This window comes from Fragaria vesca, linkage group LG6 (assembly GCF_000184155.1).
Source record: "Fragaria vesca subsp. vesca linkage group LG6, FraVesHawaii_1.0, whole genome shotgun sequence".
In the NCBI taxonomy this organism is placed as follows: Eukaryota; Viridiplantae; Streptophyta; class Magnoliopsida; order Rosales; family Rosaceae; genus Fragaria; species Fragaria vesca.
Window position 1 is genome coordinate 15,232,130 of NC_020496.1, and position 16,333 is coordinate 15,248,462.

The 16,333-nt window shown below is 36.7% G+C and overlaps 1 protein-coding gene across 1 annotated transcript; it reads right to left on the reverse strand.

Moving 5' to 3' along the window:
* Positions 1 to 4,081: 4,081 nt before the first annotated feature.
* On the reverse strand, positions 4,082 to 7,775 carry LOC101307706 (prohibitin-6, mitochondrial-like). Its single transcript, XM_004303064.1, has 7 exons — positions 7,628 to 7,775; positions 6,325 to 6,508; positions 5,717 to 5,833; positions 5,208 to 5,378; positions 4,784 to 4,996; positions 4,308 to 4,511; positions 4,082 to 4,198 (listed from the first exon to the last, which is right to left on the reverse strand). Exons 2-6 carry the CDS (start codon positions 6,499 to 6,501, stop codon positions 4,317 to 4,319), a joined length of 873 nt encoding a protein of 290 aa, XP_004303112.1. The 5' UTR covers positions 6,502 to 6,508; positions 7,628 to 7,775; the 3' UTR covers positions 4,082 to 4,198; positions 4,308 to 4,316.
* Positions 7,776 to 16,333: the final 8,558 nt, after the last annotated feature.

Genomic DNA, 16,333 nt, shown 5'->3' on the forward strand with positions numbered 1-16,333 from the left:
TATATATATATATATATATATATATATATATGAATGCAGAGCTGGCTAGCTAGGTTATAACCAGCTTTGTGTTTTCTTATTCGGTCAATAAAACTTGCTGTGAAGAAGCCAGGGATGAGCTGAGATGAAGGCAGTGCAGTGAATTTTTGGAAATGTGAGCAGAGTGAGTGAGTGGTGAGTCGTCTGGTTGTGAGCTGACTTTTCCTGCTCACCCCTTAATCATAATCTAATCATGTTTCTGCTTTCTAACTTGTTTAGCATTTCATCTTTGGATTTTTCCTGTTGAACTCTCTTGCCCTTGAGAATATTCTCTCCTCCTCCCACGCTACCCCAAATGCTTCAACTTTCAAGACCCACTCTCCCTAGCTATGAGATTCCTATTTCTGTATGTAAACTACTATTAACCAAGCGCCCTAGCTCTCTCTCTTTCTTTCTTTCTGCCTAATTAATTTGATTGTTAAAGAACCAAAAGTTGAATCATTCAATCTGCTGCTAGCTAGAGAGAAAACAGATGGACATTTATTCTCTCTTGGTATATGCATGAGTAAGAATATAACACATAAATATGAAGAACTGTTATCTATGTGTTGTATTGTAGTGTCTAGTATATATGTGAGTTAGGAATAGAAAAACCATACATCGATGCATATAGCTTAGCTAACTATAGGTATTTGAATAGAAGGGTTTCCTTAGGAAAAAGCAAAGTATTGTCACCAAGGGTATGTTTGTTTCAAAGGTTTGTCCTTTACTTTATTAACTAAGAAGAAGACTGCTGGTAATTTGATTAACCAAGTATATATCATATGAACTGTGTTTGATTACCAATATATATTTCAAACCTGCCTTCAAAATAGACTCTAATTTCAAAGCCTGGACTTGTCCCCAACCAACTTCAAACCAAAATATCCCAATAAACTTTATTCGTGTGACTGAGACTACAGTAGACGTGATTAGAATTTCTTTGTTTTTGTGCTCAGCAGCACTCCTAATTAGTTTTTGCATACGTGGGATCATATTTGTTAATTTCAGGCATACACCGCGCGATGTGTGTGTATATATAGAGCTGATATATCTGAGTTGCAGGCTAGCTTGAACCCAAGCATATATGCGATTTCTATATATATAATAGGTAGTGTGAGGCTTTATTAAGAGATACAGATTTCTTCAGAGTTTAAGGGGGGAATGCTTTCTACTTTTGAATAAAAATTGGAAAGGAGAGCAGAATTGGATCTGTAGGAATCCAAATTGCAGAAACCACATGCTTTTGGTTTTATTAAAAGTTGAAGAAGAATATATACCTTTTACTAGCAACCTATTTTACTTGCATTTTCTCTTCCTTTTTCTTTGCTTTATCCTGATCTGCCATACACGTGGCAAAATCTTATGAGCTAGGGCACACTACATTTGGCACAACGTACCATCTTTAGTTAAAAGTTGTAGTGGCATGAATATCCTTTCGGATTTTCAAAACATTGAAACTATATATAGATCATGAGTACAATAACATAACTCGTACTTACATGCTTGGAATAACAATAAGAACCTCTCCAAGCTCTTTGAATCTTCAGGGGAAAGTATTTGGAATTGTACGTACGTGATGGAAAAAACCCTCCCTAGCTAGCTCGGAACATGAAAATGAGATGACAGTAGTCCCCAAGGCTGAGGTGCATTTTGCGCGCATTATTGCTACTTTCCATAACCGCAATATTATATGAATGCAAAAACCTATCTGACGTTGTTTTCCTTGATCAATAAATAAGGCGTAAATTTGGTTCACTTATGAGTATGTTTACATCGGTAATCATGTTTTGAGATAAGAGATCATACATAATATGAAAAGACTCGTACATGTATGGAAATTCCACCGTTATGATCACTACTAACACTCGAACATCATAAACCCAAATGTAATATCACAGTATTGAGCAAAGGCCACACATGTGGGCAATAAGGGTGTTGCAATCCATGAAATTCACACACATATATATGGCAATTTTCCCTCATACTCCACCAATACAACACTCTTATTACCCACACATGTAACTTCAACAAGGCCAAACAAAACTAGAAGAAGCTCCATAGTGACAAGACCATAGAGGAGAATGTATGGTAAACAAGAATCTCCATACACAGCACAACCGTAATGGATGCCTGGCAGATCGATCTCTAAATTAAGGACTGAATTCCATCGATGCAGCAGCATGCAATTGGGTGGAAGGGACAAATTGAGAAAGTACATATAGGAATTATATATCCTGCGGGATCGTCCAAGTGACTTAACATGCAAGAGGGGCACATTCCTGACTAGCAGCAGTAGCTAGCCGATCGAAATTAAACTGCACAAATCAACACAACTTGCTCCCGAAACTGAACAAGACAAATGAATTCAGATAGTTTTAAACTACGTACAAATTAAAAGGCGGGTAGCAGTAATTATACATTTCTGAATTAATTCTAGCTACATTTCAAGACAAATGTATACCATCTTGTAATAAGAACAAGTGAACAAGACAAATGAATTCAGATAGTTTCCCCTTTCTAAATGCACAGTAACAATTTGTATTATATGATTCAGCAGCACACAACAGTACATGCATATAGCAACAAATTGAGATATATGTGAGATTATATATCAAAGCATTTAGCATGCAGAGGTCACCTAGCTAGGTGGATCATGCATGATTAATTATATAATGAATCAATGAATCAATTGGGTTCCTGGGTTCCCTAGCTTTCTTAATAAGATTGACCAGGTCACCTTCTCTTCCTCTCATCACTTTGAATTGAAAAGATGCTTTTCTTCGATCGATTTGGATATTTGCAATATTTAAAAATTCAGTTGTTGTCACTAGCTTGTTGGGTACAGCTTTGAAATGTTTACCAGATTTCTTGCAAAGAAACAAATTAACAACGTAGAAGAAGATCTAATAATGGGTCAACAATGGTCATCTAGCTGGGATTGTTTTGCATATCAAACACCCCCACCCCCCACCCCCCGAGTTCTATTATTATTATCTCATACATACACTCTAGGATTTAAGATTTCTACTGAAATGCAGTTGAAATAAATTCAAGTTAATTTTTAGCTTTCTTTTACTACTAGCAATTCATCTTCACTCTTACTAGCTAACATTCCATTATTCTTAAGTACAAATATTGAAATTTAGAAGTAGATATATTAAGGTACTCTCGAGCGAGGGAGGGAGAGAAATTAACCCTTGAATACAGTACTAGCAACATTGTTTCAACCTTCCCTTTAAGCTACCTTGTATGATACCTTGCAACTTTTCCCATCGCTCTTTGCCCAATCTCGCTCCTTGATGGCGTTTCTGTAGTGCATTTCCTTGTCGATTAAACTTATTTTTTGTGTTTTTGATATATACTTGTGTTCTTCAGGCATATGCATTTTAGTTTTGTATATGAACCAACACCTACAATTAGGAGCATTACTGCTTTATGTTTGGTATGCTTGAAGCTTGATTATCGCATTAATCTTCCTTCAAATAGTTTGCACATCTCGCCATATAATTTGATATGCTCTGAGCTACTACTTGCAAAATGATAATGTAATAACGCAATGCCCTACAAGAAAATCGAAGATTCTCTTTTGGCCTTATAAAAACATAAATAGCTAGCTAACCACAATATTTTTATTTTTTAGACAAAGGATACAAAGATAGGGACTTTGATCTTTTATGTTATAGTTAGAGATGGATAGGAATGAGTGAAAGTGAGAGACAGCAAATAATGCCCAAAAGAACGACTAACGCATGAACTTGAACAGAAAACCAACTGTATTGAAAAGTCCCACTAAGAACATAAGTTTAATACAAAAGATCCGGTTGATGATTGCCCACCGTTAAATCACTGAATTATTGGAAGATTGTATTTCTATCAGGAACAAACAAATTGAAAACAAAGACTAAAGGCATTCAAGGCAGGCACTACATATGAAATAAAATTGCCCAAAAGTATGTGATGATGAGAGGAAGAAAGAGGGTAGATTAAAAGTGATAATTGCATGCACCTTCAAGATTTTTCAAATTCAAAGTAGTCAATTATTTTCCAAGCTAACAATTAGAGATTAGGTCAACATAAACAGATACGATAACTTCATATATCCTAACAGTAATTGCATCTTGAGAGTTTTATCCAGTGGCCAGAATTGGATGTCATCAGACAAGACTTGCCGTGCCAACTGGCGGTGCAACAAAAAAACAGTACCATTAAGGTTCCCAGTGGTCAACTTTTAAAGCAAATATTTCCACAATTTATCGACTTGAAAATGAAATGATTACATGTTCGACCTGCAATCTCTATTTCTTCTTGTGCACCTCCAAGTTCATGTCCTGAAGGTTCAGCAGCAGATCATCAGAACTCAAGTAAACTTTGTTTGCAGAATTTGCAATGGTATGTGCTATTTCTCTAGCAGCTTCAATCTTCCTCAGTGTGATAAATGCCGGGTTGTTGGCAATAGCTTCACCAATCAGCTTGGCACTTGTGGCCTCTCCCTGTCCATCAAGGAAGAATTTTGTTAAGTTAAGCAAAAGTCAACTAAAAACCAACAGCACTTCTCACTCTTATTGAATATTGACACAGGCAACAAGGATCCAAGGGACCCCATGTTGTAACAAATCAGAACTTGAGGTAAATTCAAAGTCAATCAATTCTAAACATGAACCTTGCTGAGGCAAGTATTAGAACTAATACTGTTGACACAATGGTGGTAAACTTTAAATGAATTTGCTATCAGTAAATATTATCTATTCGAGAATCAACTTACCTGAGCTCTGATGATAGCACTTCTTTTGTCCTGCTCAGCCTTTTCCACAACAAACTTAGCTCTCTCAGCTTCTTGTGCAGCCACCTGTTTGGCCTCAATTGCAGCCGTGAACTCCCTCCCAAAAGTGAGGCTGGTAATTGACACATCATCCAGAGCAATGTTGAAATTGGTAGCCCTTTCAGTCAAGATCTTCCTTATTTCCCTACTAACAGCCTAAAACAAGTAACTACAATCAATATTAAGGAAAGACTTGCAACCTTTAGTGTTTTATCTACATTATAGGCACAACTTCCATGAGTAAACAGGAAGTAGATATACATGCAGAAAGCAATATCCAGATTATCCATTAACTGCCATTGGGTTAATTGACATACACTAAGATAAATCTTTAAATTTAGACTGTCAAACAAGCTTTGACACCTACCTCTCTCTGAGTAATGAGCTGGCTAGCATTATACTGTGCAACAACAGCCTTCAAAGTTTCATGAACGATAGAAGGAAGGACTCTCTCATTATAATTCTCACCCAGAGTGCGATATACTGTAGGCAACTGATCTGGTATCGGCCGAGTAAGAACTCTAAGCCCGATTTTCACCTGGACAGCACAATGATAACACAAACATATTATGAGAGAAAACAATATGAATTGCTACTTATAAAAGAAATGTTTTGAAGAGCTACAGGTGGACAGCTTATGCTAAGATTCAAATTTGAATAAAAGCTATCCTTATTTTACAAAGAAGATACAGGCTAAATAAAAATGTGATGGCTAATTTGCAACACAGACACACGCACAACATCATGCATGAGTTGTGAACATGGATACACAGGAAGTTGTCAAAAGTTGAATCCATAACACAAATAACACAAAATGTGAAGTTACCAAATTCCTTATAAAAAAAGTAAATTAAAATAAAACATAAATTTACGGACCATTTGGAGATCACGGCTGCCAGAAGTGCTCTCCACCAGATGAGGTCGGGCCCGAACATCATAAATGACCGGCCTCTCAAACCATGGGATGATAAGGTGTGTCCCCTCCGGATAAACCTACACGTGCAGTATAACATCTTTACTCAGTTCTAATAAATCAAGTAGTATAAAATTTTAAACACCCATAATAAAGTACAAGGCTAAGTAACATTAGATATAAAGATTGTTGAAAGTAAGATGATATATTGGAAAAGAACAAAGCACAGCTACTTGGACAAATGGTTGATTACTTCAATAATCCACTGGTTAATTACAGCAATACTCACAAATTGAAAGTACAATTAGTTTCAAATCACAAATTGAATCCCAATGCATCATGGCAGTAGTTCTCTACATAGTTGCTAGGATAAAAAAAAAAATTACAATTTATCAAATGGTTGAAAAATAGATAACTTGGAACAGATATAGACAAATCGACAACATGGTTGTAATATGGCGATACATTATGGATAAACAAAATCAAAGATATACTCATCCGGGAAAAAATGACATATATATAATACACAACCAATTAGATAAGATGAGATATGAACTTTCAGAAGAATAACCTTGTCTTTGACACCAATTATACGGTTGAAAACAATGGCCCGGTGCCCTCCCTCGACATTGTAGAGACTGTTCGCAACTCCATACAAGCCGAGCCCACCAATGATTCCCAACTTAATCAAGGCAGAAGATGCACCACCTCCCGGGACCTTAGGAACCTTAACGTTCTTAAAATTCATAGTTCTCCTGCTGATATCATTTGAACAGGAAACAATGTAGTAAACAATGTATTACTCATTCAATAAGCAGCATATTTTAAGCAAAAAATGAAGCTGCAACCTATACAGGAAAAGTTGAATCTGGACAGAACTCAACAGGAGGGAGAAGTTCATACTACTCAACCCAATAATGTTAGAAGGCACGCCAGCAAACAAATAAAACAAAAACAAAAAAACTTAAATATTCTAACCAGAAAGCAGTTACTAGATTTATGGAACTGAATAAAGGATTTAGACTTTTAAGGAAAGCTTCATGCCAAAAGTGTTGGAATTGTTGCAGTGTGTACAAACCTGTATTTTTGCTCATGGCTTATGTTTGGGTGCCATTTATGGTGATTCCCAAAAAACTAAGACACAAAAAACACAAAGGAAAAAAAACACTGTCTACTTGAACCAACTCAGATATCCCTTCATTATCAAGAACATGAAGAGCAAGAAAGAAACCCTCGCTGAGCACTAATGACATGAAATTAACTGAAGTCTGCCCTGTATAATTAAAGAAGACAATCGGCAAAAAGAAAAAAGATGGCTGGTTTTCATATTCATGAATATATACCCGTTTGCAAAGAAATTACATATTCATACGAGTTTCTAAAAAGGCCAAAAACATCATTTGGTGTAAGCAAAAGAGATAAGAGGGTAACTATTACCTGCGGTGACAATTAACATGCCACAAGACAGTAAGATAGAGAAATTGTCCACAGAAACCATAAAAGCAACAATGAGAATAACAATTTGATTCTCAAGTCAAAAAATTGATTCTGAAGTTATATTCCCCAATAAATTAACATACCCAATGTTTCGTTTACAGTGTACTCCCATTAAACATCAGACTCAAACTATAGCAGACTATATAATTCAACATATAACAGATATATATGAGAGCTAGAAATTACAAACTGAACATACAATGATTTGTGAGTCATGTTCACAAACTTTTACAGCAATTAAGCCAGACAAGAAATGAATGATTTCTTCTAAAGCAGAACGCCAAATCAAGCCAGATCCCCACAGAAAGATGAACAACGCAAACAAATACCGGAAAATCGGAAAATGAAAACAAAGAATTTGCAGAAGCAGAGCATACCTGAGAGACAATCGACAAGCAACGCTGCGTGAAAATGATGGAGAATGGAGTCTGATGGAGGTAGAGAACGGCGAGAAGGAGACCCAGTATTTGGCCCCAAATGGAGAGTGGAGGGTTTAGGGTTTACAGGTTACAAGTGCGAAGAGTGTGTGAGGCTTCGAGGATATAGAGGGCCTGGAGTACGCCCCAAGTTCTGCCTTTCTCAAACTTACTTCACGGACCAAAATATTATAGCCCAATACCCATTTCTGACCAGTTTTAGCAATAAAAAAAAATTAAAAAAAAAAGCTACCTATTTTCTTTCCGCTGCCAATTAATGTGCTACTTCGTTTCGCATCATAAATTTTGTAATTTTTTAGGTTTTTTTTTCGTTAACTCTATTTCAACACAGCAAAATGACACGTAACGGGGGCTAAGATACTACTCTAAGGTCTGAGGTCTAGTGTACAACATAGATTTTGTATCTCTTTTTTCCTCCGCAAAACCCGGTTCTTGTCTAGGGTTTCAGTTTTGATTTTTGTTTCCATGGGTGGCCAAATGGTCGTTGCGCCTTGCTAGGCTGGTGGCGGTGGAATGAGTGTTGGAGGTTCTTCAAGAGAGCGGCCTTGTGGTGTCTTCCGTGGTTTCTAAGCTGCAGTGCGGCTTCTTTGGCAAGGATGTCGTGTCGTCAAACAAGAATCATAGCCGTGGTGAGGTGAACTATAAAGATGTAACACCCCGATTTGCACCTCTTCAAATCGAGCACATTACAGTGTTGCGTTCTCTTAAAACTTAAGCTAGGGCCAATCACTCAAGCCCTAAGAACCTGCAAGGCATTTTAATTAAACTTATTAAAACTTTTATAAATTGAAAATCAAAGTTAAAGTCGGAAGCGTTGAATAAATTGAGATGCAAAACCCAATAAGAAGTCAATTTAACCTTCTTTGAAATCAAGCTATAGAGCACAAGCATTACTAATACGAAATAACAACTTCAATAAAACATCTCCAATGTTAAAAAAAACATAGTTCTTTGGTAGTACGAATAACAATGACAGGAAAATAAAATAAAGTAGCTGACAGACTAACAACTTCAAACAAGGTTTCCAAAAAAACACAAGGAAATGTATCAAGTAATCAGGATACAAAATGGAAGCCTTACATATGATAACAAATTAAAAAAAACATATAACTTTAATCAAATACGCACATCCAGCTCAATCCAGCTTAATCCCGTTTTTGTGCATAGAACCTACATCCAAAACTGTTGTAGGGGTGAGCTTTCGTCCTCGCTGCTTAATAAGGCTCAACCAACTAGGTTTGAAAACTATTTAATTTATTGGCCAGTATGTGTGTGAGGGCCTTTTTTGAAATGAAAAGTGACTCGGCCAAAATCAACCCAATAATCCGATTATTGGGAAGACTTTGTATGTGATTTAGATCAAGTAGAAATCAAAAGGAGGTTGACAGCGTGAAACATGGTGTGGGAGCTAGAAACGCACTACGGTGAGAGAATTTGGGGGTTTTCTGGGTTTTACAGGATTATCTTGATGATCTTTTCTACTGTAGGGACTCACCTTTTATAGGCTCAATGGATAAGGTTTTGATGAACAAAAACATATGAATATCTGGGTTAAACAAAGTAGTCTTCTGGATACATGACTTCTACCTTAAAACCAGGAAAAAAAAGCTTACTTGTGATGACTGCTAATTGTTGCAGTGATAGAGACATGATAGCACAAAACCTGGAACGAGGTGTGAATGAGAGATTGGAAATCGTGAATTAATGCTTTGAGGGAGAAGAAGATAACTCTTGATTGATTACAAGATGATATGGTCGCTTTGGGAGATTAAGGCTGCTGCGGGGAGGAAAGAATCTGAAAAATTGGTTGCTACGTGAAAAACATACAAGGAATAGAAAAAGAAAAAGGGATCTGGGCTTCTCTAAGTGGGTTTGTGCATTTGAGCTTTTGGGTTTTAAGGAAGGAATGACCTAATCCTATATTATCATGCATGTTCACCGACTCACCGTCGATTTAAATCGTTGGGCTTGAATTTCAAGCCCAAGATTGAAACCACCAATAACGTTAAATCGACAAATGAGCATTATGCGTTTCCGTAACCTTCTACACCATACCCACATCTGCAAGCCCCAAAAATGCGTGGATGTGGCTTGGGTCCACATCAATAGGCATATTTGCTTGGCGTGTTAAAATCTTAAAATTATAGGAATTTGCATGAATTGCATAACAAATTGTTGCGTGGCAAAGTGTATGATTTTTCAGGTATCAACAATGTGAAACAAATATAAATATAAATGATGATCAAATCATAAAGTAAGTTTTATTTCGAAAAATATTTACGGGCCCAGAATACACAAACTGGATGACCGGTCTTCTTATGCTAACTACAACCTTACCGCAATTAATATCGTCCATACCAGTAAGGTGTAGCGAGAGTGTCCATTTATGCCATACCACCTAGGAATGACGCCACACCTCAAAGAATGTCAGACGTCCTCCAGTCTGTACAGCCCCTCCAGAGGTTTAGGGGATCGAAACCTAAGGAAGTTGTTATGCCCTGCTCACTCTCAAGTCATCACACAATATGAAAAACATTGAAAACAAGCATGACAATAGAAATATCAAATCTTCATAATAAACCAATCACAACCATGCGATTATTTTTCATATATAATATACGAAAATCACTAGCCAAGAAGAGTCTAGAATCCCCTACTTGGTATTCCTGGAGTTCGAGTCTTTACTCCACAATGCTAGGCAAACACCACCATTGTTTACCATCTTGGGTAGCTGAAAGTATGTCCAACAAATTCCACGTTAATATTCATGTTGGCTACAAACATTATACTCAATCATAATATCATAAGCCCTTTTTGTAACTTCACTTTTTCTTGGCTTAAATCCATCTATCAACTCTAGGATTATTAGCAGAAGTATACGAGCTCGCATTTAACCGAGTCAAATTGATTTCCATATACTTAACCATTTCAAGGTTTACAACATAACCAAAACTGTTACAGAATTTAAATTGGAACTTAACCCAATTTGGTACCTCATAACGTGATCACCAATTCACAATAGACTCTATAATCTAAATATACCATATATATATATGGCTGATCTCACATCCATAATTCATTTGCGTCCAAAAGAAATTGTAGAACAATATTTACTTTAACTCATGGCCAAGACCATACCACCATAATTCAATATAAACAAAACCTTTGTAGAACAATATTTACTTTAACTCATGGCCAAGACCATACCACCATAATTCAATATAAACAAAACCTTTATATCTGAAGAACATGCAACAAGACTCTCACCTCAATTTTCAATAGGATGTCTATCGTATCAAAGCATGTAGTCTTGTTCTAGATTGAGAACTCGAACCTTTCTTCTTCTGTTTTCATTAAAAACGAAATAATCAACAATTGAATCAATTGCTTCTGGGACCAATTCCAATCAAAAGATACGGACTTACCATTGTTATGGTCTCTCTCTCAATTTCATTCATTCAATCAAAAGATACCTTTCTTCTTTTGTTCCTTGTCTTGCTTCTCAACCTAAGGAACTCATGACCCATATCAGTTCTAGTTTACGTCATCACCAAAAACCAAAAGACAAAACCTAAATCCATTATCAATCAAATTTGTTTCTTTGATAAATCAAACCTTAAACACTAAATAGGTTCACGATTACCTCACAACTCCAAGCAGTATGGTCTTCTGTAGCAAAGCCCACAAACGAGGACTAGACCAAATCGATTCTCAGAAAAATAAGAATAGATGGATATTTGCATGTAGGGGCTCTACTGTGTGTAGCATGTTTGCCGTGCTCCGTCACTGCCATAGCCTTGAGCTGACGGTTGGCGTCAAACCACGAACTATATAGTAGCCTCGTCATCTTGTCAATGACAAACAATACCATAGAGGAAGAGAGGAAGAGGGTGACCAAGATCGGGAGCTAGTGTTCGTGTTTTCATGAGAGAGGGAGAGAAAACGGGAAAAGCTTCTGGTTATTATGATCAAAGCTTATCAATTTGTAACTCATATATATAAAATTACAATTTTGTCATCCTTAGGCTCAAATATGTGATCCAATCGGGTTATTCTAAGCCTACACTATAGGCCCAATTCAAAAATGAAACCTCTCGAGCCCAACTAAATCGAGCAATGTCCATCTACTATAGAAATCGTTTACTAAAATCATTCGCGACTGCAATACATATAGCTATAACTTTACGGGGTCTCACAAAAGGGATGCGTCGTGATAGGGAGATCGCGATTGCGGTGATCTACCTAGATTGATCCCCAATCTAGGTCGGTTTCCAAGCCACGGTTTGTTATAAATTTGGAGGATGGTGTTTGCCTTTCCGTAGTTGACATGATCGATGGTGCATTACAGGTGGTGGTCAACTGTTGGCGATGAGGTGGCAGCCAACTTTGAGTGGCTGGGAGGTTGAGTTGCTTGCGGAGACGATGATGATTCCTTATGCCGTTTTCTGAATGGCCTGCTCATTGGCCCACTGGGTGGAGGATGGGCCTGGGCTCCTATTGGGCCTAGCTAGGTCTGGTTTTTAGTTTTCTGTTTTTGGTTTGGTTGGTTTGACGTCCCTCCTCTTTGAGCGAGGGTTTAGGGTTTTTTTGTAGGTTGGTATTGTTGGTCGTGTCGTTGGGTGTCTCATGGTCATGATGTCGTTTCTAGAAACTATTTTTATGTCGGTTAGTTCTTGTTGTCAATGTAATTGGGAGGTTGCTTGTATATATATGCCGGTAGTTTTGGCATATAGTATTTGAAAGGGTTGGTTCTTCTTGAGGTTGACTATAAGAATGTATCAGCTGCCGGAACATGTTAGGTTACGGTTGAACCGAAATAGCCACTATAATCGCTGGTTTAGGTAGGGAGGAGCGTGGGGACTTTATGTCCACCACCGAAATCCCATGGTTGTAATGTTTATTTATTTATAATATAAAATCTTTTCCTTAAAAAAAATGACACATAACAATCCCCGTAGGGTTGTTAGATAGAGTCATCATTTAAGTAATTCAGCCTTCTAGTGCTAGCTCAGATTACACATATCAAACAATTAACCTACACTACCACTTGTAAATCTAAAAAGAACAATATATGTTATAGATTCGTCCTGGTGTCGATTTTCTCAAGCCTAAATAGGCACTACTCTCTGTTTCAGAGATTGTAGTTCTAATATTTGTCAACGTCATTGAAGCCTTTGATGGACCCTTTTCCTCAGCAGCAGGAACAACAACACAAGCCTTCAATTCTGTTCCAGCTTATCCAATTCCTAAAGCAGCCTTCTCAGCAGAAGCCCAAACCGCTCTCTTCATTTCCTCATCATTCTCAAACATCAATTTAACGCTAAAGTCTATCATGTACTTGAATAAGATAACAAACAAATCCAAAAACTGTATCAAGTAAATGTGTCTATTTTAGCCTACATTAGTGAACTTACAATACAAAGAAAACATCATTTTTATATTCCATTTTATTTTGTCATCTCATATAAAATTCAAATAAAGACAAATAAATAAACATCAAAGGAGACAAAGAAAGTACGTACTCTTTCTACGTCATTACTAATCTTTGTTGATTGTTATTGATAGTTGAACGTCTTCTTTGTTGGCCTCGCATAGCTTTTCAAACAGTAATTGCCAACTTTTTATACGATGTAATGAATGTGAACCCCTAAAAAATAATCACAACCAAGCCCTTCATGAAGCATTTTCTTCTCCTAAAGATTGTTCAAATGATCTCATGAAAGTGGAAATGGTTTTGGGTATGTATTTTAAGCAGAATAATGAACATAATTCTAAAGGTGAAAGAACTTTTTTCTTTTCTTTTCTTTGGCATTCAATCATAAAGATATGGAGTTTAGAAGAACCAATCAAACTCACTTATATGTCAATTGTTTCTATCATTATAAATTGTAGTTGTCTCTCTTCTCTATATTGTACCCATTATGATTTTGCAACACAATTATTGGTAAAAGTAGCCTTGCTGTAAGATCAACAGTTTCATATCTATATAAGTTGGTATTTTTAGATAGCGTTTGTTTTTCCTAGGGTTTTTCTCTAGGTTTTCTCTCTAAAATAGTAGCTAAGCACCTCCTTATTGATCTCTCCTCTCCTTCACCATGTCTGACGAGCTTTCGAATTGGTTTTTCACTGTCCTAGCCATCTGTGAGGGAGGTAGGGTTGCGTTTGGATCTGTCACCGATGCTGTTGTAGTTCACCACATTTTTTTTGTAGTTAGACATCGTCTCCTGTCCTTGAAGTGTAAGAACCCCGAGCCTAGGACGGTGATTGGGACTTTTACATTAGTGTTGGATCTAAAGAATCGTCTGCAAATATGTGCGCAGGGAGAGCAATTTATTCTTCGTTTCACTAATTAAGAGGAGCGACGTCACATTGTGAATAAAGGCTCGTGCTGTTACGGCAAATCTCTCTTTGTTTTGAATGAGTTCGATGGTCTATGTGATGCAGCTAGGAATCTGATCACCACCTTTTTCGGTGTGGGTTGAAATCCTAGGGTTACCCCCTGCTATGTTCACGGATGATGTACGTAGCCGAATTGGTGGGTGTTACTCTCGGCAAGGTGGAGGAGGTTGTCAAGATCAAAATTAGAAAAAGGACTCGGGCAATAGTCAGGCTTACACATCGCATTTGATCCGGTGAAAGAAGCTTATCTACCAACGACTTTTGAGTTGGTACTGTTGGTCAAAATGTTGTGCTCCCTTTCAAATATGAAAGAACATTTAGGTTTTACTGGGTGTGCAAGCTATTGGGGCACACCGCCGTCGATTTCTGGGCAAAATCATCAAAGAATGAATTAGTTAATTTTTTGCTGCTAAAATGCAGAGCTCAATATAGTCCTTGTAACGTTGTTGTCTAGTCCTATATGAAACAAAACAAAAAGGGGGTTGATTTCTTTCACACCTAAATGAATAGGATTCCTTAAATCACTATCAGTTCTTCTTTATTATCCCTCTTGATGCATCAAACAATGGTTTTGCTTAGAAGTCCACCTTTATCACATGTTCAATACATACCCGGAAATATTATAAAAAGAAAAGAAACCCATGTGGTTTCTGAGTATTTACAAAAGCAGTAAAAACTCACTGTGCAAAGAAACCCACCTGATTTGATTTCAGGAGAATAGAATAGATGTTGCTCAAGATATGAATTGAGACAATTTTATGAGTAGATTGAGTGCTGGAAGAATTGGGGAAGATTGGATTTATGGGTTTGACTAAGGGGTTATCATGGTTACTAGTTAGAAAGAGTAAAATACCTTCACTTGATCTCCACCATCAAAATTCTTTAAAAGTTGATCCAACGGTTACCTATGTCATCCTTCATTTTGGCCAAAATAAGGAATTCCTTAGTGGAAAGGCTGGATATTTTAATACATGTATATATATTTAAAATTATAAAATAATTAGCTAGTTTTGTTTGACCGCATGACGTTAATGTTTTTATTGATCAAACTCATGTAAGTAAAACACATGAATATATCCTCGTAAGTTACGTAAAAATGGAATCATATGAAACAACCTTAGAGCAAATGCACATATGAATGGAGGGCAATTGCTCATTTGCCAATTAAATTGGTATAACTAATATACTATTTATCTAATATTGGTAATTGCCTCCCTTTTGTCCAATGCACACCAATTCAAAGCTATTTGTCTGCTAATCATCTTTCTCCAATACACTAATTTAATAATAATTTCCACATAACATTAAATTAGCATTGGTATTTACTTATAACTGTTGGATATAAATCCAATTGCTATAGTTGAATGAGAAATTTTTCAGCGCTACGGGAGGACGACGTAACAGTATGACATGGTCCTACATTCCAATCAAATATTGACACATAGATTTTATTAAGGAAAAATTACATCAACTATTTTGTCAAAGACAATTTTGGGTTTGTTGTTGCTTTTAAACCCTAAACTCTAAACCCTAGACCCTAAACTCTAAACTCTAAACTCTAGACCCTAACCCCTAACCCCAAAACCCTAAACCCTAACCCCAAACCCTAAACCCTAGTCCAAACTCAACAAAGACCCATGAAAGTCATTTCACAAAAAATAGAAAACCTTAGTTTATATTTTAGTTGTAATAAATCTACGTGTCAATATTTGATTGGAATATAGGACCACGTCATATTGCCACGTGGTCCTCTTGTAGCATTTAAAAATTTCTCATAGTTGAATAGTCATCCCACATGCTTGAGCCTTACTATAAACTCTAAAGCCTAGCTAGACCCTAAACTCTAACCCCTAGCCCCTAAACCCTAAACCCTAACCCTAAACTCTAAACCCTAGTCCAAACTCAACAAAGACCCATGAAAGTCATTTCACAAAAAATAGAAAACCTTAGTTTATATTTTAGTTGTAATAAATCTACGTATCAATATTTGATTGGAATGTAAAACCACGTCATATTGCCATATAGTCATCCTGTAGGATTTAAAAATTTCTCATAGTTGAATAGTCATCCCACATGCTTGAGTTTTTTGTAGTAAAGTTGATGTCATAACTGTGAAGCCCACCCGAATTGGTCAAGCAAAAGGTTAGAAAAAAGTCAGCAACTAAATTGCCTAGGCAAGTAGGGACCATGCGGGTCCTATTGATTGGTCCAGCAAAAAACTACCGTTGCATTGATATTTTGACAAAA

Excerpts from the sequence above, each read along its gene's own strand:
- LOC101307706 (XM_004303064.1), bottom strand. The coding sequence starts at position 6,501 with ATGAATTTTAAGAACGTTAAGGTTCCTAAGGTCCCGGGAGGTGGTGCA. Across the intron at positions 5,379-5,716 it reads GCAGCCGTGATCTCCAAATG|GTGAAAATCGGGCTTAGAGT; the intron begins GTCCGTAAATTT and ends TGTGCTGTCCAG. Across the intron at positions 4,997-5,207 it reads AGCTCATTACTCAGAGAGAG|GCTGTTAGTAGGGAAATAAG; the intron begins GTAGGTGTCAAA and ends TACTTGTTTTAG.